The 25,241-nt window shown below is 45.3% G+C and overlaps 1 protein-coding gene across 8 annotated transcripts; it reads right to left on the bottom strand.

Moving 5' to 3' along the window:
- Positions 1 to 13,550: 13,550 nt before the first annotated feature.
- Positions 13,551 to 25,021, bottom strand: Pttg1 (PTTG1 regulator of sister chromatid separation, securin). Of its 8 annotated transcripts, none has more exons than XM_039086789.2 (6): positions 24,925 to 25,021; positions 24,310 to 24,406; positions 23,305 to 23,483; positions 21,331 to 21,424; positions 20,101 to 20,259; positions 13,551 to 13,867 (listed from the first exon to the last, which is right to left on the bottom strand). In XM_039086789.2, exons 2-6 carry the CDS (start codon positions 24,395 to 24,397, stop codon positions 13,833 to 13,835), a joined length of 555 nt encoding a protein of 184 aa, XP_038942717.1. In that variant the 5' UTR covers positions 24,398 to 24,406; positions 24,925 to 25,021; the 3' UTR covers positions 13,551 to 13,832. The 8 variants fall into 8 exon arrangements, with proteins under 8 accessions (XP_038942717.1, XP_063125884.1, XP_063125883.1 ...); XM_063269814.1 differs by having other exon boundaries at positions 24,310 to 24,420; positions 24,925 to 24,970; XM_063269813.1 differs by lacking the exon at positions 24,925 to 25,021 and adding an exon at positions 19,308 to 19,411 and having other exon boundaries at positions 24,310 to 24,487.
- Between the last annotated feature and the right edge of the window lie 220 nt (positions 25,022 to 25,241).

Genomic DNA, 25,241 nt, shown 5'->3' on the forward strand with positions numbered 1-25,241 from the left:
GGAACAGGAAGAACCACATTTACACGGCTCCCATGTGAGCTTGTTCAATGAAATCTGTATTCTGTGTGCTGATTTATACATGGAATTTTTCCAGAAGGATAAACAAGAAACCGTTCCTAGTAGTTGCCTCCGGGGATTAGACTGGGCAGCCTGGATGCAGGGAAGGAAACTTAATTTCTCTCCATATGCACTGTACTATTTATCATCCATGCACGGAACTTCTGTTTGACCAGATTTATGTACCATGTTGTTATCAAACCTTAGCGACGGAAGGTAATAGAAGATCAATTAGAAACCATTCACTGCCTGAAGACTGATGGCCATCTACCATATGTGTGCACTAGCCATGCAGAGATGTTCTCGACAACCTCCCTCAGTCAGGAAGGTACCCGAGTTATCACCTCCAGCCCCAGAAGGAAGGAGGATAGATTCAAGGTGAGCTCCAGCACTCACCACTTCTTTGGTAGTGACTGAAGGAAAATTGAATCACAAAAAAATATTCTAAGAGCCTACTATTCTCTACCACCTCAGCCCAGTGAAAATTGAAGGTGATACATCCCGGGTTCTTTGCAAGCATTGAAAACATGGGGCATTGTGGTGATAGTTTTTAACCTCTGGATAAACTTATGTCCTGGATCTTCAGAAACCAAAAACCTTTTTCTCTTTTGCAAGTGTATTGTGTATAGCGCGCGCGCGCGCGTGTGTGTGTGTGTGTGTGTGTGTGTGTGTGTGTGTGTGTGTATGTCCCATGTGTTGGACACATGTGCGCATGTGTGTATAGCCTTGAAGTTGACATCAAGTATCTTCCTCTACCATTATGCACTTTACTTCTTGAGATAAGGTCTCCAGAACCCAGAGCTCACTAACCCAGCTGGTCTAGTAACCCCAACTGAGGCCCCTGAGTGCTGGGGCATGAAAGAAACCAACACTAGCTTCTCCCATGGGTTCTGATGGTCCAAATACCAGTCCTCATACCTGTGTCCCCAGAGTTATATCCATTGAGCCAATTCCCCAGGCTCAGGAACCGGTTAACTTCTGATAGGTCACTGTCACTCATTCAAACTTGAGAATGAAATAGTCAGAGAGTAAAGGTCATCTTACTCTGCAAAAACTTAGAGGAGGATCTGAGATAATTCCAAAGAGAAAAGTAGAACTTCATTGGACGGGGCAGAAGGGAGTAACATCAATATAGACATGGCGGCAATAAACATACCTATGGGAAAGCTAAGAATCCAGAGTCAGCCTGGAGACCAACGAGTGAAGTGGGGTAAAGTTCCAAATGCTGGAAGGAGAAACCTCCAGAACACAGTGAAAGATAAAAGTTTTAAAGTTGCCCCCCTAGACACAAAGTTTAGAGCAGAAAAAAAAAAAAAAAAAAAAAAAAACAGGTTAGGCCCCAGAATTGTATGTTCCAAAAAGCCTCTCCTAGGGCTATAGAATGGATAATTACATTGGCCAGCTCAACAGCTTTCTCCCAGAAACTAGCTGACCATAAATCTTAGAGAACAATCTAGAGAAGCAGGAAACAACTTCTCCTAGGAACTAGCGGACCATGAAGTTAAACAATCTGAGAAGTAAGAGACAGCTTCTCCTAGGAAACAATCTTGGGAGACAGAGAGTTCTTCCTTGTGATTTTTCACTGTTATTCTATGACGCCATCCCTGCCCCCTTGGGTTGTGGTTTCTCCCTTTAAATACCTCTTCTCCCAGCCTCTCAGGGTCGAACTCCACTGCCCCTGTGTGGGATAGGAGTCTCGACCCCAGTGCACTGGTTGCTATCGATAAACCTCATGTGATTACAAGAAGGACGGTCTTGTGTGAGTTCTTGGGGGGTTGCGTCATCCCGAGACTTGAGTGAGGGTCTCCCCACTCCGGGGGTCTTTCAACAGTAAATATTGATGCTGGTGGGTGAGAAGCAGTTTTCTGTGAGAAGGCAGTCACAGGGCAATGCACTGACAGTGCAAATAATGCAGTAAAAGCTGACTGTGACCCAGGACATGGCTGCCATCTACATTATCTAAACACTGGTGACCAGATGATGTTTAGTTAGGAAGTTAAACATCTAGAAACAAAGGAATTAACAAACTGGTTAGTTCAATAAACCCAAGTTATCCCATGAGAGGAAGAGGGAGAAATGGGAACTTGTGAATGTATGATGCGGCCAAGCATGCTTTGCTCCTTAGTATCTAAAACTCTGGAATCCCTGAGCAAATCTTTTTAAAATTCTTTCAACAAATGTAACCAAAAATAAGCCATGAAGAAGACATGTATTTCTTGGAGCGTGTGTGTGTATGTGTGTGTGTGTGTGTGTGTGTGTGTGTGTGTGTGTGTGTGTGTGTGTGGACAACATGCATGTGGGTACTCACTGAGACCCAAAGAGGGTGTCAGGTCCCGTAGAGTGGAGTTATGAGCAGCTGTGGGTTACTCAATATAGATTCGTAGATCCTCTAGAAGAGCAGCAAGCACTCTTAACCCCTGAGCCATCTCTCCATCTCCTATCTCTTGGGTCTTTAAGATTTCCTAGAGAGTTCCAGATAAATGAACAGCCCATCACCATCCTGCCAGGGTAGGATAATCCATGGGAGATTGAGGTATCAAGTAAGGGCCTGTACTTCAACTTGGATATCAGCATAGGATTCAGAAATGACTTCAAAGCTGAGAACAGAAGGAGAAGTTTGATTTAAGAGATGAAAACCAACGAGGCATGGTGGCCCACACCTTTAATCCCAGCCTCAGGAGACAGAGGCAGGTAGATCTCTGAGTTCGAGGCCAGTCAGGTCCGAAAAGTGATACAGGACAACCAAAGCTTGTTACATAAGACAAGCCCTTTCTTGGGAAGGTGGAGGGGGGAGGGGGGGAGGAGGAGGAGGAGGAGGAAGAGGAAGAGGAAGAGGAAGAGGAAGGTGAAGACCAAGGAAGAATAGAAAACAGCAAATGTGGTTGCTGAATGGGTGAAGCATGGCTGATTGGAGAACAGGGATAGGAAGAGAGTGGGTGGAAGGATTCTTTGAACTTCACAGAAAGAAGGTATTCTGTGGGCGTTTCTCAGTACCAGCACAAAGCTGCAGGAGTCCTGTGCCTATCATTCCAGTATACATCCTGAGAAGAACTGCCCCGGGCATACAATCCCCACAAGCTTTTTCCCAAACCCTAGCTAGCCATCACCAAGCCTATGCAGAAGTCCAAATCAGACCAATGAAAGAGTAAAGTTTTGATTTGAAATGATGACTTTACTTTTGTATTTGGTTTCTAAATAGGGATTTTTCTTTTCCAGCCTGATCAATGTCACGTGTACTAAGTGTCTCCTTTCACCTATCATCTTTGAAGAAAAAGGAAATAAAAACCCTTATGCGAACATTCTATCAGTATGAAGGCAGGTACACAGACATGACAAAATGGGACATTTAATAGCACAGAATACTGATTCTTTGAACTATGGCAAGTTCCAAGATGTTCACAACAATCACTCCTCCCTCAGACATAATAAGCTGTTTTCATTTGGTGTAAGCGCTGATACTTTGTTATGTAACTTGACCAAGGTCATCTAGCATTCTCTGGGTTCCTAAGCCAGAATCCTTGGCTTCCTGATTTACTGCGGAACTCTCCCATTCACCTCTGGTCTACTATTTTTATCTTTCACACTCTTAGTTGCATACAACGAAGACTCCCCTACCACCTCCAGTGATGGAGGGAGGGTGAAAAGTGCAAAAGAACCTGAACTATAGAGAGCAAAACTACTGCAGAGAACAGACTGGAAGATTCTGCTCTTCTCCTAAGGAAGCCCTAAGCAAACATAGTCAGAGGTTCCCTCTCTCTAATCTCTGTCATTTCTGAGTCAGCCAGTTTCAGAAAGTTGCCATTCCATGCTGCCTATTACCAACCAGACTACAGTATTGTGTCTCAAAATCTGGTCCTGGAGTGGACCAGTGTCTCCTAGATATGACAGGGCTGCTGCACCCCTGAACTCAACGGTGATCGACTGCCTGCACAAGACCTACACAAGAGCAAGCCAATCAACACTACAGGATGGAGCCAAGAGGGCTCAGGAGTCCAACCCCTAGCTGAGGATGTATTGAAAGTTGATGGTTTCTTGGGGGAAGGAGAGTCAGGTTTTTTTCCTCACACTTGTGACTCCTAGTTGATTGATCATGCTCTAACAGATGACCCCATACTCATGCGTATAAAGACAATACAAATTGGACTCGATATTTTTTGATAGTGTTGTTCTGTTTTTTTTTTTTTAAAGGAGGACACAAAGTTAAGAAAGAGGGGATGGGAATTTATCTAAAAGAAATTAGGGGAAATGGGGGAGGAGTTGGGATAAATAATATCAAAATATATTGTATGTATATATTAAATTCTCCAATAAAATACTATATTAAAAAGAATATCAAAACTACAGACAATTATACATATAAAATAAAGACAATTTTTAGTGGACAAAAGAACTGGATCTGGGGAAAGTGTAAGTGTGTGTGTGTGTGTGTGTGTGTGTGTGTGTGTGTGGTGACCTAAAGACCCAGGATTATGTGAATAATATAACAAAGCAATTTAAGTTATATGCTAGAGTAAAATGACCAATAATTGCCAATTTAAGCTTTAATGCCATCCTCCAGCTACATGAATTTTATAAGATACCAAAAACAAAAACAAAAACAAAAAAAAAAAAAAAAAAACAAAGGTCAAGAATGTCCTAAGTGCAGGTTTTATGGCTTTATAACAAAAACTCAAGTAATTCAATTTCATGAAGAATTTTGTAAAAGAAAGTAAAACGGAAACCAGCAAGTGTGAAAAGGAGATGTAGATTACAGGCATAGAAATGTATTTCTGGTAAAAAGAAAAAAATTTTTTTAATAAAGGGGCATTGTATGGTGAAATACAGTTTGGCTCTACAATTAAGGAAAGGACTTGTTTCAAAATGGAAACAGGAAAAAATAAGCAGAACAAAGCCAGGAGGTTAAAGTATGTCACAAGAAGTTACAACTTAGAGACGTTATAGCCATGACTAAATTGGCTATTATTCAAAATTATTAAAATTTCCTAAGATCAGAATTCAATGTACTGATGCAGAACTGGAGCCTGATTTTCTGTCTACGGAAAAGGTTTCCTTAAATGTCGACCTATTCTTTATAACAGTTACTAAACACGGGTTTAGAGAAAAGGAATTTTACATTCTAATAAGGTAATTGCTTATATTATCCTCTGTGTTTGTAGGGCTTTTAACTACTTAGGAAACACTCCCAATAGAGCAGTAGTTCCCAATCTTCCTAATGCTTTGACCACTTAATACAGTTCCTTAAATTGTGGTGACCTCCAACCATAAAACTATTTCTGTTGCTACTTCATAACTCTGACTTTGCTACTGTATTTCTGGAAATAGAGGTTTGTCAGGGAGTCGTGACCCACAGGTTGAGAACCTCTGTAACAGACCCCCTGCTTATATAAAAATCTGTTTTGTTCAACTTTATCTGAGTGTTATACAACAACTATATTTTAAGTCACTGTGATTCAAAACTAGTTTTTCTAATATGGCGGTCCCTATAATCTCAGTACTTGGGAGTAAAGGCAACAGGATTGATAATACTCAAGGTGATCCTCAAGTTTGTAGCAAGTTGAGACCAGCCTGGAATGGATGAGACCATGCTTAAGATGACGAATACAAATAGAAACACTAGTTTAACTGATCAGAGTCTTCATCAGTCACACTTGTACACCAATCCCAAGGGGCTAAGACATTAGGCAAGTCCCACAGAAGACTGGACCCCATTAAAAACATCCTAAAGCTTGGGAAACTCACATCTTCTTGATCAGAAAGGTCATGGACTTTCGGTTAGTTAGGACTCTAATAGATTATGTGAAGAGAAGAGTCAATACAGAGGCAAATGTCCTCAGTGCCCCCAAGTGTACCAAGTGTACCCACAGTCAGTGAGACCCCAATACACCTCAGCGCATGGTAAAATGAATCGAGCAAAAACTAAAGTCGATAAGGGACCTTTCCCATATCCCTAAAAGTAACCTCGAGGAGCTTCAATTGACCTTCAGCAGAAGAAAACAAAAGGCTAACTTTCACCCGTTCTCTTAATCTTTAACACCCATTGGGCTTTCCAAAAGGTGTAGTGATTTGCCGCAATCCGAAGTAGAAAGAGGTAGTCTCAATTTTTAAAAGGGAAAAATAAGTATTAGGATCTTACAAAGCTCCTCATTCATCCTGAAGCATGGCTACTGGCCTGCCCGGTAGGGACCTTACAGCCACCAGAGCTATAGTGAGACTGAAGGATTCTCATGCTTTTCCTGTTACTGATGCATTCTGCAGCCCGAAGCCTAGGGAAGGCCTTCACCCCCTAATCAGTGATGTCTCTATTATGGGCTTTTAACTCCCTACAAATCACCCATTAATACCCCGGTGTTGGCCAAAACGTTTAACAGAGACGGTGAAGCTGTGTGCCCCGGAGTCCCAGTCCTCTGTACACAATTCCTTTATAATGCCCAATGATCACTGTCCTGCATCTTAAAGACACCTTCTTTCTGTATGTCCCCATAACATCTGTGTCTCAATTCACTTTTGTCTTTGGATGGACCAGTGTACAACGTCAGAATAAGTCAACTAGCCTAGAGTTTTCTTCCCTGGGTTTTGGAGTCAGAATTTACACTTTTTGGACAGCTAGGGGCCTAAATGACTTAACCTTAGATAACAGGATGGTCTTACATCGCATGGATGAGTTCTTGTATCTGGCCTCCTTCATTAAATGAGTCCTCAAACCACCTAACGCAGTCTTTGAACTCCCTAGCTGACAGACAGTATGGTAAAATCCACAGACCCAATTATTATCCCTAAAGGTATTAAATTAGAATTTATCTTAACTCCAGAACACAAGGCTCTTTGGCTGATTGTATTCAAGCCATCCAGGCCCTTGCAACACTTAGAAAATAACCCAGGGTCTTCTGGGGCCTTTGTGGGACTAATGGACTACTCATGGCTTCTACTGTTCTAATGCTGGATAAGATCTAGATATGGCCTTGTAGCTAAATTTCTATATGGATCCCCAAAGGGGAATAATGACAAGAATAACAAAAGCATGTGATAAATGAAAAGCTCCTTTTTCCAAAACCCCTTCTTCAGGGTTATTGTAACTTAACGAGCCTTTAAACTGAATGTCAGTGAATAGCCCTGAGAGTCTCACCAATACCTTGAATCAAAGCCATCTGTCTGCCTGTGGGACATTTATCAAAATGCTTGACCAGGGATGACCAGGATTCAGTAGACTATCACCTGCCTCTACCAGCAGGAGCACAGAACTGTATAGCTTCAGAGAACCTCACCACTCAGGAGCTGTTACTACTGTGCCATTGTTATCAAGGTCAAACGCTGTGTGTATATTCCCCATAATCCCACTGCTGCCTTATCTGTACTAAATGATTTGCAAATTCAAATTGAAAACATGTCAGATGCCACCCATATCTTCTTGCTAACAGCTTTTGAATTGGATCTCTCTCTCTGGGCTTTTGTAGTGGAAATGTGTTATGCCTATTACCATCCAAGAGATGATTCTATTAGTCCGGGCTCCTCTGTGCTTACCTCCTCTCCTAATTTTACCTCTTTCATTTATAGTCCTTCCACCTCTGAACAATGTCGCATCGGCCCACCTCCATGTTCTGACTCCCTTGATCACTTTCTGAGGTCTGAAAGTTAGCAAGAGTAGAGACCCTAAACCCCAGTGACACACCTTCTCCAACAAGGACACACCTACTAACAGTGTCACTCCCTGGGCCAAGCATGTACAAACCATCACAGGAAAAGAAGGAAGGAAGGAAGGAAGGAAGGAAGGAAGGAAGGAAGGAAGGAAGGAAGGAAGGAAGGGGATTTATAGTAGGCCTACAATCCCAGCACTGAACAGGTGGAGACAGGAGAAACAGGAGTTCAAAGCCAGCCTCAGCTATATAGCAAGTTCAAGGCTAGTTGGCTACAATTAGGCCTTGTCTCCAAAACAATTTTTTTTTTACAAACATTGGGACCTTCATTTTTCTAGAGGAGTGATCTATAACTCATTGCTTGTCAAACAGAGCCAAGATCTATCTATTACAAACACGGAGACAGGTTTTTACTTAAGAGCCACTAGGAAGGTCTATTCTTTCATTTGAAATGAAGAAAGAAACACTAGAGGTACTCAACATCTCACCCAAGGTGACAGCTCTGATGACTGGTGGAGATAAGTAAGACGTAAGTCCAAACCATCAGCTTACATGGTCGAACACTCTGTGCTTCAGGGAGCATCCACACTATCCCCTGAAAGGCTGGTCTCACTCAGAGACGTCTACCTGGTCAGGAGAATTCCGGCACTGCAGCCCATTCACAGGCAGTTTTGGAACATGAGTACCTTGGACCTCCACTGCCCCCCTGCCCCAGCCCACCCAGGCTAGAGGAGACCCAAGCACCACCAGGGCAAACACACATTTTCTGTTTCTCCTGCTCTTCCCCGCCCACCCCCAAGTGCACACGCAGGCACACATTGGCAGTCACCTGTATATAGGAAGCAGACATACCCTGGGGAGGCAGTCTCCCCTGGTTGCCTTCAGATCAAAATGCAGAACTCTCAGCTCCTTCTCCAGCACCATGTCTGCCTGCACGCTGCCATGCTGCCCATCATGATGATAATGGACTGAACCTCTGAAACTGTAAAGCAGCCCCAATTAAATGTTTTCCTTTATAGGAGTTGTCTTGACAATGGTGTCTTTTCACAGCAATAAAACCCTAACTAAGATAAGACAAGAGGACACGAGTCCTCGGTTACATAGCAAATTCACAGGCCAGCCTGTGATATATATAAGAGACTTTAATCTAAAAACTAAATAACTCCTGGAGCTGCTGAGACGACTCAATGGGTGGTAAAGGCCCTTGCTGCCAAGCCTGACAATCTGAGCCTGGTTGCTGGGACCCACACAGTAGGTGTCTTAGTCAGGGTTTCTGTTCCTGCACGAACATCGTGACCAAGAAGCAAGTTGGGGAGGGAAGGGTTTATTCAGCTTACAACTCCAGCTTGTGTCAAGTTGACGCACAAAACCAGCCAGTACAGTAGGAGACAGTTGGTTCCTCAAGTTGTCCTCCGACATCCACACCCATGCTGTGGCACACACATATGCACATAAACACACAATAAATAACAATAAATAAATGTTTAAAATATATCATTAAGACCATCCTAAAACCCACACAAACACATCTGAACCTCCCATTGCCACCAAGACCATATGAGCATGTTGATCATTTACACCCCCATTCACCTGTCCTGCCCCAGGCCTCCCTCCTTTCTGAAACTCATTCCATCTTGGCCAACTAAAGCCACAGAGAACTGGGCTACCAAATAATTTACCCGAAGACTGCTAAGATTTTCAAGTTTTTTTCTTAAAAATAAAATCTCCAGAATTAGCATAGTAACAGGAATAACTCCATCAACCGGGACAGACGCTGTGTAAACAGCTGGCCTGCTCACTAACGAGTTAAGTCTTCACAGTGGACACAACCACATTCCGGACTTACACATGGCAAGACAGTGCCCAGCGCGCTCAGTCACTTGCTCAAGCCATAATTGTTGAAGAAGTCTGGAGCAAGGCTCTGTGTTTTTCATCTCCAGCCTCTAGCTTTCTTAGAAGTTAAATTGCTTCCCCAGAAGATGGGGTATCAGCTAGAGTGAAGCTCTGAAGCTTTCTCCAGACCTTTAAAGCTCCTAAGTCATCAAGAGGCTGCCACCTCTTCCAATGAGAACCGGGACCTCAAAGAATCGTAAATTATTAGCTCCAAGAATTTAGAGATCTACTCCATCTTCTTCTGGACGCTGAGATATAGAGACCCAGAGAGGGCATGTGCACAGAACAGAACACACAGCTCTTAAGTAGACCCTACCTACACTCCTTGTCCAGAGATCCATTGACCACCCCACCCCCCCACACACACACCCATGAACGGCCTTTCATGCACAGGATATGGAAAGTGGTTTGAAGGCTGAAGGATGCTTTAAATAATGTCAATATACACAATGGGAAAAGTATATCCATGCTGCATTTCTGCTCATCCGGCTGACTACTTTAAGGACAGTCAGGGTCCTGCACTAACATGTCTTTAATGCAGATAAATCTTTCCCTGGACAGAGTTTTAGTGAGAAAGAGACCAGCCAGGGTCAGCAAGAATTTAGTGACACAGTTTGTTTTCTTCTCTCTCTCTCTCTCTCTCTCTCTCTCTCTCTCTATCTATCTATCTATCTCTTACCTCTAATTATGGCAAATGATGCAAGTTTTATGCCTATATATAGCTTAAACATTAAAAAGTTTTCATTTAAACACATGTAATATCAGATTAATCAAAAGTTTAAGTCAATCTAAAAAAATTATTCAGTGAATACTGATCACTGGCTATCAAACCTAAAAAAAAAAAAAAAGCTATTTCAATGAGAGTAAAATGCATTAGTTCATAATCACCTTGCCAAAAAATGACTTAGTAACAAAATTAAAACTGTCAAGCACATGACTGAAGTCATGGTAAATACCATGTGACTAGAAATCTACCACACTAACGTGGGGGTCATCTCTATGCTCTGTGACTTCCTTTCTTCACTTCCCTCTTCACCCGCCTCACCACTCAGGGGACCTCCAGTCTTCTAACAGGGGCCCCCTTGTCACCACCAAAAAAAAAAAAAAAAAAAAAAAAAAAGGATTAGGAACGAACGAAGTAGTTTGCACGGGTTGAAGAGGATATACCGCCCTCTGGTGGAATACGTGGGAATTGGTGCCCACGTGCCACGTGCCGTTGGTATTGGCAGCAAGTCATATAATTTTTAGGCTAAATCCTTCTTCAGCTGGCTGTATCCCCAGTGTTGAGTTTACAAGGATGTGTCACCACGCCCGGCTTGGGGTGAGATGGAATCTCAAAAGTCAGGTTCTCGCTTTACTGACTTAGCTATTTCCGGTCCCGGGATTCTCACATGGGGCAGCTCCAAACATCAGAGCCGATTCTGAGAACTCCAGCCAACAACACAAACGCACAGCATTTACAGGAGAAAGAAAGTGAGACATAAAAAATAATTGGCTACACCTTTGTCGTCAGCCCAGAGCTCAGTTGCAACTTAGTTAATTGGCTGCAGGGCCTGGGTGATTGAATTCCACATTGGTTTGGTCTGGTCTGTTCAGCTCAGAACAAATGGCCAGCACAAATTACTTAGCACAGAATATTTGTTACAGAAAGCGCTGCGTCTGATAAACCTGGGAACCACTCTTGTAGAACAAAACCCAAAACCTACCCTGGGCTTTTCTTACAGCCAGCAGGCATAAGGCCCTGGGAGAGCCGCTCATAGTATCAAATGTCCTCTCAAGATGGATATAGCAGAGATTACATAAGGAACTAGAATCTGAGCTTGCTTCTTAGGATACAAGGACAGCGCACCTGCACACACTATGGCCCCGAGACTCCATGAGATGTGTGTCAAATGCCCTTGGCATAGATCTGGTGAGAAACAAAGGTTCTGGAAAGGCTGGGGGACTGCAGTGACCACCAGCCCACCAGCCCAGGTTTATTTAAAGACATTTCAGTGGGGCTGTCGAGATGGCTCAGTGGTTAGTACTGAGATTCCATTCCCAGCACTCACATGGCAACTCACAACTCCAATATCCAACGTGCCCTCACACAGACAAGCAAGCAAAACACCAGTGTACATAAAATAAAATAAAATTTAAGGCATTTCAGTAAGCACAGGTGATTGTAAAACCAAGAGACAGACTGGGTGTGGCGAAACAAAAAAACCAAAAAACAAACAAATAAATAAAAACACATGCCTGTCATTTTAGCACCTGGCAGAAGTCAGGATCCAGGAGTTCAAAGCCAGCCTCAACTACACAGCAACTTTAGGGTGGGCCTGGGCTACGTGAGCCCCGTGTCAAAAAAAAAAAGACGAATTCTCAAGCAAAATTTAAAGCAGCCATCAAGCTTAAACACGTCCTTCAGATTTAGGGTCTCCATCTCCGCTAAGACTGCAGAAAAGAAAGCAAATGAGCAAGAAACGAAGGTGGCGCCCTCTAGTGGCATGATTACACTACCACAGGAAGACAGACTCTGGGAAGGAGCAGAGGAGGACTTGGTGCTTGTTTTTTAAGAAAAAGGAAAAAACCATCTGATTTAATGGACGGTATGTCTGAAATGGACAAGTGGAAATTTGTCGTCTCTTCAGTGTACCTTAATAAAGGCATATAGTCTGGCTTTTTCCCAAAGGAAGTGACTAATTCAAAATCAGACCATAAATCCCAGTCAGACCAACAGTCTGGACATCTCGGCTCTGCTGAGTGACAGGACCCTTTAGAGTGGGAGCTGTGACGCTCGCCATTGTACAGCCTTTGCAGCACTGAGCAGTTACCCACAGAGCTGACATCCCACCTTTTTATGATTAAAAATATAACTGAATAAGGAAAGTAACATAGTCTGTAGATAAGGAAATTAAGTCTCAAAGAAAGTAACTCACTTAAGATGACAATGGAGGGGTTTGAACCCAAACACATAAGCCCCAGAGTCGATAGACCCATATCCCGTGCAGTTACAATTCTCAAGTGGGTTGGTCTCCAGAGTCTGTTACACTCTTTACAATCCCACAGTAAGGGCTGTGGGATGGCTCCATCAGTATGGTGCTTGCTTGTAAGCACAAAGACCTGGGTTCAATCCCTATTTCAAAAGAAATAAAGGGCTGAAGAGATGGCTCAGCCATTAAAAGCTAGGCTCACAGCAAGAAACAAAGAAGGAAAGGAAGGAAGGAAGGAGAAAAAGGAAGGGAAGGAGGGAGAAAGAGAGAAAGAAAGAAACAAAGAAAGGAGGGAGGAAGAAATAAAGGAGGGAGGGGAGGGAGACAGGGAAGGGCTGGCTGGCAAGATGGCTCCGGGGGTAAAGGTACTTATCACCAAGCCTGGTGATCTGCTATTTGGGTTCCATGAAGTAGAAGGAGACAACCAATGTCCTGCAGGTTTGTTCTCTGCTCTCCCTGTGTGAAATAATGGCATATATACCACTCCATACCCATGAACACAAGCATGTGCACACACTTGCACACACACACACACACACACACACACACACACACACACACACAAGATAAACGTAATTATCTGTAAAGCCAGGCATGATAGTGTGTTCTTTTCATCCCCGCATTGTAGAAGCAGACAACAAGTTCCCAGGTTGTCAGTTGGCCACTATAGTGATGTGCTGAGGCCCAGGCTAGTGAAATAGTCTGTCTCTACCCAGTAGTAACGGTGCACACTCTAATCTCGGCACTTAGGAGGCAGAAGCAGGCAGATCTCTGAATTTGAGGCCATCCTGGTCTACAGATGGAGTTTCAGGACAGCTAGGGCTACACAGAGAAACCCTGGCTCAACAAACAAAAGTGCCTGGCTCCAAAGGCCTAAAGTTGTCCTCTGCCATGTCCCCCAACACACACACACACACACACACACACACACGTGAATACAAACGCACCCTCAACAAAGATGAACATACACACACACAAAAATATTATGCACGAAAGATTACTAAAGACCACAAAAGATTTTATTTGTAAGGATTCCGTCGATGTGTATAGTGATTAAAAAAAATAAACCTGAGGAATTCTTTTAAACAGTTGCTAATTAATTTAAACATGGCTATAATAAGCCTGTTAGTGTCAACACAAAATAGTCTATGAAAGACAATCCTCTTCTCAAAGGAAACAAGCGAGTGAGAAGGCCGGTGTTGCTGACCATGCTTTCAGGTCTCCTTAACAGCTGGATTCTTAGATTTGTTTCTGCATGCAGTCGGCTGTGATCTCACACTTAAAAGTCCCCGTCTGGAAAATACCACCGTGCTCCTGTGGAAGAATGAGAGAGAGATAACTAGGTATGTAAGTGCTATCAACAGAATAGACTCGATCTCATGAAATCCTACAAAGGTCTGGAGTACCCCTGGGGTTCTCTAGACAGCCATTGAGAATAACTACTCTAAAGGGTAGATGGGCAAAGGCCTCTGCTCCTCCAGTAGCCTTGCATCCCAGGGAATTCGTTGTGCCTGTCATTTTCTTGTCTGCTTTTCCTGACAATGCTGGCATTCTGAGGCAGATCTCTTCCCCGTGTGTTCTGCACACAGCCACCAGCCACCAGCGAGATGATAACCCTGAAGAGAATCCATCAAGCAATGAAGATGGCCTCTGGCTCAGTCCTAAACGACTCTTGCTCGTTATGACCAAGAATAATAACCTGTTGGCTCCTATTCTGTCTCTAGGAAGAGAACTCGTGGAAAATATCCACACAATCCCATGGAGTCTAAGAAGCTTGGTATCAGAAGGGACGCCATCTCTGCATGTTAATTAAAATATGTAGCTGGATGTGGTGATGCACACCTGAAATCCTAGCATCAGGATGCTGAGGCAGGAAGATCTTGAGTTCAAGACTAGTCCCGGACACATAAGGAGACTTTGTCTCAAAATGTGTAGCGTGTGTGCGTGCATGTGTGCAAAATGTGCGTGCGCGCGTGCCTCCTTACCAGCAGTGTGCTACTTAGTATTTTGTTAACTTAACACAAAACCCAGTCAACAGGGAAGAGGAAATTTCAATTGGGAAAAACCGCCTCCATCAAATTGGCTTGATGAATGGTTGATGAGGGAGAGCCCTCGCTGCAGCTGGTACAACCCCTAGGCAGATGGTCCTCAGTTGTGCAAGAAAACAGGCTGGGGCTGAGACAATGGCCCAGCTGGGAGAAGCTAGGCTAATGCCAAAAAGGTAAGAAAGCGGGCTGAGTGAACCATTGAGCAACTCTCCCGTGGCCTCTGCTGCAGCTCCTGCCTCCAGGTTCCAGCCCTTGAGTTCCTGCCCTGACTTCCCTCAGTGATGCGATGTTACCAGGATGTGTAACCAAGAACTCTGCCCTCCCCAGGTTGCTTTTGGTCCAAGTCTTTACGGCAGCAATAGGAATCAGACTAAGGTGAGCCGTTTCGTTCAGGACATACCTCATACCCAGAGTACCAGGATGTCCTCTGGACTCAACAGCCTCTTTACTCACTAAACCTCACGTCTCCCCGAGCATCAGTGGAGAGAATCTCTGTTCCGCCGTCTTCTCATCCCCTCACTGGGGTACCAGCCCACACTCCTTCCATGTGCCTTGAAACTTCAGGTCGTTTTGCAGTAACGTTATTTTCTTCCTCCCACAAAGACATTGGTCCGTTCTGGTACAGATCCTAACTGCAAGTCAAAGAGGCCTCGAAAGGAACCAACCTTACACACATCTGGGTCTTGAATCTCTAACTCCAGAATTGTGAGGATATATCTCCAAGGTTTCAGCTACCCAGCCTGGCATAGTGCCCTACAAGAGCCAGAGTGAACACTATACGCATCCATCGGGGTCATTGTTAACCTTCAGAGACACAAACCAGAAAGTTCAACAGCGCCAGGTTATGTGATCTTATGTCTGCTTGGTTAGAATTTACTTTTAATAATGTGACTTCAGAAGGAAGTTTGGTGCGCATGCGTGCAGGTGCTCACAGAGGCCGGAAGAGGATGTGGGATGCCCCTGGAACTGGAGTAATGGGGGTAATGTGAACTGCCTGATGCCGTTCTCATCCCTAACTGATGGGCCATCTCTCCTTATTTATATCTGCTTTCTTGGTTTCCAGTTCCCTCGCTTTCTACTGTCATGTGAAAGTTTGTATATGCTCGGCCCAGGGAGTGCCACTATTAGAAGGTGTGGCCCTGTTAGAGTAGGTGTGTCACTGTGGTTGTGGGCTGATAAGACCCTCATCCTGCTGCCTGGAAGTCAGAATTCTTCCACTAGCAGCCTTCAGATGAAGATGTAGAACTCTCAGCTCCTCCTGCACCATGCCTGCCTGGATGCGGCCGTGCCCCTACCTTGATAATGGACTGAACCTCTGAACCCTGTAAGCCAGCCCCAATTAAATGTTGTCCTTGTGAGAGTTGTCTTGGCTATGGTGCCTGTTTGAAGCAGTAAAACCCTATGACCTGTCATTTCTCTATCCAACTGTCCTATTAGCATCTGACACCCATTTCCCTCTGCCTCAGTTACAAGATGGGGCTGGAACACAGCTGCTGCTATGTTGCCCTAGCTCAGTGGCTCTCGACCTTTTTTTTTTTTTTTAAAGATTTATTTATTTATTATATATGAGTGCACTGTAGCTGTCTTCAGACACACCAGAAGAAGGCCTCAGCTCTCATTACAGATAGTTGTGAGCCACCATGTGGTTGCTGGGATTTGAACTCAGGACCTCTGGAAGAGCAGTCAGTGCTCTTAACCACTGAGCCATCTCTCCAGCCCCAGTTCTCAACCTTTTCAATTCTGTGACCCTTTATTGCAGTTGCTCATGTTGGGGGTGACCCCAATCATAAAACTACCTCCTTCATAACTAATGTAGCTACTGTTAGGAATCATAATGTAAGGGGTTGGGGATTTAGCTCAGTGGTAGAGCGCTTGCCTAGCAAGCGCAAGGCCCTGGGTTCGGTCCCCAGCTCCGAAAAAAAAAGAAAAAGAAAAAAAGAATCATAATGTATTTCATATGTGACCCCTACGGAAGGCTTGTTTGACCTTCAAAGGGGTTGAAACCCACAGGTTCAGAACCACTACTCTAGCCACGCTCCAAGTTTTCAACCTGGAAATATGGAGGAGGCTCAATTTCATCTTCCCAGGAAAATGAAGGTGTTTCCCAAGCCAGGTGCCCTTGCCATCACTTCTGGTTCCGGCCCCACTATGCCTCTGGTCGTGAGGTGCAACTGTACAGGAAGACAGAAGCCAGCTGCAACCGGATCTCTGAGCGGCATGCCAAGGGCAGGCAGCTCCCACTTCTGCATGCAGCAGCAACTGTGAGGTGAGCGATGGTACAGGCGATCACCATGGAAACCCCTCCATGGCTCTGCATACTGGAGAGCCTGCGGCCGGTTCCACTGTGTGGTGTGAGAAGTGGACCATCAATCCAAAGTTCCTCTTACAGGACAACGTGGTAACACAGGACAAAGCACTCTCCCTGTGGGAATCCAATTCCACAAGCTGATGGGACTTGGAGACTAACAAAGACAAGACCCTTGGTTAGAGTTTACCCTAGCTGGACAGAGGAACAGGTCTTGCGTCTGGTTGTTCCTGTCTCAAACACATGTGGCTGAGCTCTCCAAAGCTACTGAGTATTGAATTCAAAATCAGCACTGGGGCTGGCAAGACGGCTCAACATGTTATACAGGGCTTTGCTGCCAAACTTGACAATTTAAGTTTTATCTCGGCGACCCACAGGACGAAAGCAGAGACTCCCACAAGTTATCCTCAGACCTATACACACCCCTATACACACACACACACACAGATTTAAGTTAGCGTTGGGCTGTGATGCGAGCCCTGTGAGTAACAAGCACCCTGAGAGGATTGAATAGGCTCCAGTGGGCATTTACCTGAAACTTGAAGACTAGCTTCCTGCTTCCACGTCCAGGTATTTATCAGCGTAGGACACCTGCTAAAGTAGTCCAAGCCTTAGAGCCTGGAGATCCTGATAAAGGGACACCTTCATCTACCCTGGTTCTCTGAGGTGCTAAGAGCATTGAAAGGCTATGCTTGGAAGGGCAGATTCAAGATGGCCCCCCTGTGGTGGGTATTCTTGATTGTCAGCTTGATTAGGTTAAGGAATGTCTAAGACATCAGTGAGGATCACCTGAGAGTAGCTGAGGGTTTCAGACAGGATTTAGAGAGACCCACCAACTCTGGAATGTAGATGGCTCCATCCCTTTGGCTGGGGTCCTGGATTGACCAAGAAGGGAGAAAAAAAGCAAGCAAGCTAAGCACCGAGCCCATTTTTTTCCCTGCTTCCTCACAGAGATTTAACCTGATGCCACAGCGAGGAGGCGCTCCAGCCTTGCCTTCCCGACTGTGATGGATTACATAATACTAAAAAGTGGGACCAAAGCATGGACCCGCTGCTGTAATAAACATGACAGTGTGGCCTTGTAGACCTTGGGGAACACATCCGTGTGAGGGAGTTAAGAGTTTGGAGAAGCAGGCTGAGTGGACCGTCCTGGGAGGAGTTCAGAAGACTGGATCGCTGCTAGAAAGACGGACAGGAAGGACTGCCCCCTGGGTTACAGAGAACAAGAGCTCTTTGCGGGAACTGAAGACCACTCGTGTTACGTTTGGTAATGAATCCAGCTCCATTCCAACCAGATTCCAAAACCTGAGTGGGGCTGAATTCAAAAGTGGCTTTATTATTGCTGGATAAAATTAGGACAGCATAATAGTGACTGCGTGACTTAGTTAATGCTATACCCAGACTCAGTGAGAGCAGCGAGCACAGAAAGGAGAATGTGCCATTTCCCAAGGACCTTGAACCCAGTTAGAGCAGAGGGCAGGGCTGAGGCAGGCGTGGCTCTGATTTAGACATCACCCCCATCAAGGAAAAGCTTCAGACTTCACACCATCCAGAGCTCCATGGGACAGTAATTAAAATTCATTTTTAAGGGAGAATGCCCGGGAAAGGAAAAGTCTTCCAGGTACACGACTGGAAAGTGGCGTCCCGGAGCACTGTCTTTCCAGTGGCAGATACAAAAGCAGACCAGAGGACCTCATTCTTCCCCCGCTGAAGCCCCTTCCTCCAGGCTTCTGATCACTCTTCATTTCCGCATGTATCCTATACCATACCCTCAAGAGGTAAACTGAGATGTAAGGCCCTCCCCTCCTCGGGGCTGGAGCCCCACATCTTTTGCAAAACACATCATACTTCAGAGACACGGGCCATGCTGTGGTAGTTGCAAAGTATCGCTCACTCAAAAGCATAGGTCCCAGCTCCTCATCGTTTAAGAATATAGGCTTAGACATCAACAACACTAATGCTTATCAAATACTTATGTCCACGATTGGACACACAACCAATTCCTATAGGTGGGGAGTGAGCCCTACCGTAAGTAAATTACCTACAGTGATCGTCAAAGTATCTGACTAGTGAGCCCAAGGAGACTGGGTTCTCAGAAGGTTTAGAGCCTTTCAAATTCTGGCTACCAAATAGTAAAGTCATTAGTATACGGTAAGTGAATACTAATGACTAAACCGAGCTGGTGATAAAGAATGCCACTTAATGAGTTGGAAGGGACTCTTCTAAGACACCTGATAACTGTCACTGGTTAACAGCCACGAAAAAGCAACAGAGTACATGTTGACGGATATACTTCCAAAGGAAAACAGAGCGTCTCCCAACACCAAGAAACACCAAGCAGGCTTTGCTTTGGGTTAGGTAGTCAGAGCATACACACAAATGCTTTATTAATACAACTTACATAAACTATAAAGGAGTAAGACGTTTAAATATCTGCATCGTAACAAACAGGCGGCAATTCAACATCCAGAGCGGAGAGGGCGCTGGGAGGAGACGGCAACGGATCTGGAGGAAGAGGGATTCCTCATTGGACTCTGCACTTCCGTTATAGCCATTATCCATAACAAACATTAGCTGCTAATTTCATCCTACATTCATGTAACGAATCTCACTCGCACATGCAGGTTTCCCAAACGACGGGGGGTGGGGGGGGTGGTAGGGGTGGAGGGGTAGGGGGTGGGTATGTGGCCTGGGAACTGACCCTCCTCAAGAGGCAGGTCTTTGAAGTACTCGAAGCTTCTTGCTCTCCTGAGCATAAAGTCTCACCAAATCATAAAATCAGACTGGCAACCCACCTCATCAGAACAGGAGGGAGGCACTTCTGACCACCGGTTCCCACTAAAGCCTTAAGCTTTCAGAGGTTACAAGCTAACTGTCGGTCTACACTGGTCCTCTGACAGCCGAGGACAGAAACTGGAGTGTTCGTCCAGTCTCAGTTACTTTACTATAGGCTTCAACTCATAGCCTAAGAAGCTGTGTGGTAAACTCCACCCTCTGCTATCACCAAAGGCTTACCAAGATTCCAGAACACCTTTTTGGACCCAACCACAACGACCAAGGAAAGTTACTGTTCTAGATGTTGTCCCTGTATCCCCAAAGCTGCACACTGGCTCACCCATACAACTGTCCCTACAACAACACATGCCATTTAACAAGTTGCTTACAGCCCATCGAGAGGGCATGGCCTCACTCACCAGATTCCCACGGTAGGAAGGGCTTCTGCAGAGGGGAAGGGGGGTCCAGGTGCAGCAGCTTCTCAAGCCCCCTCTCTTCATTCAGGATCATGAGAGGCACTCCATTCAAGGGGAGAAGTGAGATCTGGTGCTCTTCAGGCAGGTCAAAACTCTCAAAATCTGTCACAGAGGGGAGGCAAGCATCAGGGGAGTGCTCCCTTGGCCCCAGTGAGGTCCACCAAGTCAAACTATTCTTCGCCACTATTCGTCATTTAGAATATTGTTAAGATCCAACTTAACAATAGCCAGTTAGATAATAAAGTTACCACCCTAATTTAACTATTACTTTTGCCAGACTCAGGAAAAAGTATAATTTTAACGGCCCAGCTCTTGAACATTCTTTAATAGGTTCTGGGATGCAAGTATTATGGTGGTGTGGGAGAGTGACTGTAGGCAGATCGCCGTGAGTTCAAAACCATGCTGAACTGCAGAGCAGGTCCCCATTCCCTGTCAAAGATTCTGTTACAAAACTACGGTGAGCATGCTGATGCCACAGAAAAAGGGATTTACAGTGCTCTGAGCTGCAAGCCAAGCCAGGGTTGTTCTCCTGGGAGACAGTTTTCATCTGAAAGGCAAACTACAGTCAAGAGAATGTATTCCTTCCATACTCTCTCCTCAAGGAATGAGGGAAGTCTACCGCACTTCAAGGAAAATGTTGTCACCAATGAGGAATTCAGAAACGGGAAAAAGTTTAGAATCGTGGAACACTCACCTGTAATAGTTAGCATGACATTAATTTGAATTTTTATCTTACATTATTTATACTTGGCCTTTTCTTTTTTGGTTTGTTTGTTTAAGACAGGGTCTCTCTACATAGCCCTGGTTAGCCTTGAACTCGAGAGCTCTGCCTGCCTCTGCCTGGGACTAAAGGTGTGCACCCCCAAGCCCACTACACTTTTTCCCCCCACAGGGTCCCTTCTACATAGCCCTGGCTGTCCTGGAACTTGCTCTGTAGATCAGATTGGCCTTGAACTCACACAATGATCACCTTGAACTTGATGTTTCCTTGGTATCTTTGCTCCCATTCTGAAGGTGATACAAGTGAGTCCACCTGAACAGTCTATGTTTTCAAAGTAACCCAGGTTCAGACAGTCTGGGATTCTAGAGCTGCACATTATAGTCGCATGGAGAAATCAGTCTGAGAGAAATCTCCAGCAGAGGGCCTGCCCATCATACCAAAGGCATTGTTACCTAGAGGATCGAAGGGGAAGAACTTTTCTATTTCTGGGTAGGCATCATCAGGAGCAGGAGCAGAGCCTTGTGTCTTAGTAGACTTCTCGGTGATCTAGAAAAACCAAAGAGAATAAGCACTGTGAGAACGGAAGTCTTGCCCACCTGCATGGTAGCATGAGATTGGGCAGCCTCTTCAAATGCTGACGTCACTATTTAGAATTTGTCAATTCAGTGCTGTCTTCTAAGAAGTCACAGTACTTAGTTTTCAGGATTCAGTGTAAATGTAAGGAGAGAACTGACTCCTGGAAGTTGTCCTCAGACTCTGACACACATGCCATCACATGTGCCAGCCCTGCCCTACGCGCACGCGCGCGCACACGCACACGCACGCGCACACGCACGCGCACACACACGCGCACACACACACACACACACACACACACACACACACACACACACTGGAAAGATGGCTCTGTGGTTCAAAGCACTTGCTGTTCTTACAGAAGACCAAGGTTCAATTCCCAGCACCCACAGGGTGGCTCACAACTATCTTTAACTCCAGTCTAAAGGAAACAATGTCTCATGTCCTCCTCAGGGATGGTACACGTACATACTGTGATGCTTTGTATATGCTTGGCTCAGGGAAGGATGCTATTAGGAGGTGTGGCCTCATCATTGGAATACGTGTGTTACAATGGACGTGGGCTTTTAATACCCTTGTCCTAGCTGCCTGGAAGCCAGTCTTCTCCTAGCCACCTTCGACAAAGATGTAGAACTCTCAGCTCCTCCTGCACCATACCTATCTGTACACTTACTACCATGCTTCCTGCATTGATAATGAACTGAAGCTCTGAACCTGTAAGCCAGCCCCAATTAAATGTTGTTACATTTACTGTTCACAGCAGTAAAACCCTAACCAATACAATAGCATACAGACAAATATCCAAACGCATAAATTAAAAGTACTCCTATTGGGGCTGGGGATTTAGCTCAGTGGTAGAGCGCTTACCTAGGAAGCGCAAGGCCCTGGGTTCGGTCCCCAGCTCCGGAAAAAAAAGAACCAAAAAAAAAAAAAAAAAAAAAAAAAAAAAAAGTACTCCTATTAAAGTCACGACATCTTAGCACCTGTCAACAGATATCACTAAGAATAATGAGCAGGGTTAATTCAAAGTTAATCAACTCAACTGTTCAAACCTAACAGTGAGCAAAACAGGCTTGAGGCACCCCCAGAATAGTCGCTAATCCTGGAAGTCACTTTTACCTTATAAAAGTGTGATTTTTCTGCCACTGTTACCTTAATTACTTTGTTAATATCAACAAGTTCGTGTTCCTTAAGCAGATGGAATTAAGAAGCAGCAGAAACATCCGATCTTATCCACTCTATGTGTATACCAAAGTAGGGAGGAGGGTGTGTAGTTCAGGCTAGCCTCCAACCAGCCTCTCCTCCAGCTTCAGCCTCCCAAGTGCTGGGATTGCAGGTGCCTATCACACCCAGTTAAATACTTCACACGTTTGCTTCAGGCCTCCCAGCCAACTGCTTCCTGGCACTAGCTAAGAACAGCTGAAGCAGAAGAATCAGCATTAGCTACTGTCCCCGAGAGCTGCAATCTCAGGGTGCTGAGAAGTAGCACAGCCTGACGCTTCTGCATTTCTGGACCTCTATTTACCTCGGACTCAGAGGAAGAAAGGCAGGGGGAAGTCCGCTTTTAAGCACTCGAGTGCTACAGCGGGGCTTAGGGATGGCTCGGTGGTTAGCACTTGCCACTCTGCTCTTCCGAAGGAGCCAGACTCAGTTCCCAGCACCCACGTAAGGCAGCTCACACCTGCTGCAACTCCTTTTCCTAAGAACCCAGCGCCCTCTTCCGGCCTCCTTGGGTGCCTTGCACACATGTAGTCTGCTTGTACGCAGATACATATACATGAATAAAAACAATAAACTTTTTTTTTTATAAAGCGCCAACACATGTGCAAGTATTCGCAGCCCTCGCTCACCTTTTTCACACTCAGAGTCGGCTGTTTCGATTGCAGGGGTTTACTACTCTTCACTGGCTTTTCAGTAACTCTGTTGACAGTTCCCAGAGCCTTCCTGCTGGCTTTAGGCAAGCCTGGGGCACCGAACACTTTGCCGACTCGTGGCGTTGAAACCTGCAATTTCCCATCTAAGGCTTTGACTGTTGAAAAAAAAAGGACAATCATAAAAGTATAACATACTCAGTGGGTAGAGGGCTTTCGGCCATACCGGACAACCTGAATTCAACCCCCAAAACCCACATAGCATAAGGAGAATGGACTCCCACAGGTTGCCCTCTGATCTCCACAGACACACCATGGCATGTGTGCACTCCCCCCCCCCCATACACAAATAAAGGTAATAAATACATTGTTCTTCAAGGTCAGGCCATGTAAACACCTCATCAACTTAATTCTCACCCACAAACCTGTGCTTCATTTTGGGCAGTGACTTAGAACCCTTCAATAAACTCATTAAGGCAATAAGCATGAAGCCAGGCACCGTAGCAACACACATTTAATCCCATCACTTTGGAGGCCGGGATAAGTGGATCTCTGAGTTCAAGGCCAGCCTGATCTGTATAGCAAATTCCAGGTCAATTAAAGCTATGTAGGGGAGCCCCATCTCAAAAAATGATTTAAGCATAGTGCCTGGGGATGTGACCATTAGGGAGAGTGATTGCCTAACATTTGAGAAGCTCCAAGTTCCATCCCCTACAGCGCATAAGCTGGGCACAGTGGCCCCTGCCTCTAATCAGTGCCCTGGGCTGGGGGGGAGTCAAAAGGATCAGAAGTCCAAGACCATCCTAGGGTTACATAGGGAACTAGAGACCAAGTCTGAGCTACATGACACTGTATTCTAAAAAGAAAGATAATAAGCGTGAAAATATATCAAACCTGACTCCGGTCAACCACAAAAGTACACTAAATACTAGGGGCCATAATCCATTCACGACACCTGTGTATCTCAAGGCAGCTGATACTTACCACCAGAGCCCAGCTTCAATCCATCCTTAGATGCCAAACGGCTGCCTGGCTCTTCGTTATCCTTATCAACAAAGATCAGAGTAGCCATCCTGGATTACTGAGGGGAGAGACCTGCATATTATAAAACTGGCATTGAGGAAGACTGGAAGAACTAAGCAGCAACAGAGACCAGAGCACCTATGCACAAAAATTTAGAAGTAGCTGGAGAAGTCAACAGGCTTAATCCAGACCTTAAATCTTCACGCCAGGGTCATAAACGCTAAACTACAGAAATCGTTTGTTGATGTTGGCACCCAAACAACTGTCTCCAGCCTACCAGCTCAGCGATAGGAAGGAGAAGCCAAGAGGATCAGATGCTCAAGGTTGGCCTCAGCTACATAACAATTCAAGACCAGTCTGGGTTGCTTGAGACCCTGAAGTGTGTGGGAAGGGAAGAAAGAAAATGAAAACAGCGTCGCTTTGGGTCAAGCACGCCAAGAGCGCCCCGGGACGCCGGGCCCAGTGAAGCACAAGTCCCGACCCTGCTCCAGCCTCCAGTCCCGGGTCTTCCTGCCCCGCCACCCCGAGTTCGCCCAAGACATCTTTGGCAACGACACACTCGCAGCTAAAACTCACCCAAGACTACGCCACCAACGACCCGGCGCACCGCAGTTTGAATTCCAACTCGCGCTTCAATTGGTCCATCCGATGGGAGGCGGGGCCTAGTGTCTGAGAACCAATGAGAGCAACGGAAGTTTTCAACCACCGCCCCCTCCCGGAAAAAAAAAAAAGAGTAGTAGTAGAGACCAACATAAACACAAACACTTAATTAAAGAAGCCCAGAGGCTTAATCCAGACCTTAAATCTTCAAGTCAAAGTCAGAGGCACCAATCTACTGAGATGGTTTGGGTCGGCCCCCATCAAAACCTGAGACTGGAAAGAGCACTTGCTCT

This window comes from Rattus norvegicus, chromosome 10 (genome assembly GCF_036323735.1).
Source record: "Rattus norvegicus strain BN/NHsdMcwi chromosome 10, GRCr8, whole genome shotgun sequence".
Taxonomy (NCBI): Eukaryota; Metazoa; Chordata; class Mammalia; order Rodentia; family Muridae; genus Rattus; species Rattus norvegicus.

Coding starts and splice junctions, on each gene's coding strand:
- Pttg1 (XM_063269813.1), bottom strand. CDS start 24,397: ATGGCTACTCTGATCTTTGTTGATAAGGATAACGAAGAGCCAGGCAGC. Junction 23,484..24,309: donor ATTGAAGCTGGGCTCTGGTG/GTAAGTATCAGC, acceptor TTTTTTCAACAG/TCAAAGCCTTAGATGGGAAA. Junction 19,412..20,100: donor CTTCCTACCGTGGGAATCTG/GTGAGTGAGGCC, acceptor CTCTTCCTCCAG/ATCCGTTGCCGTCTCCTCCC.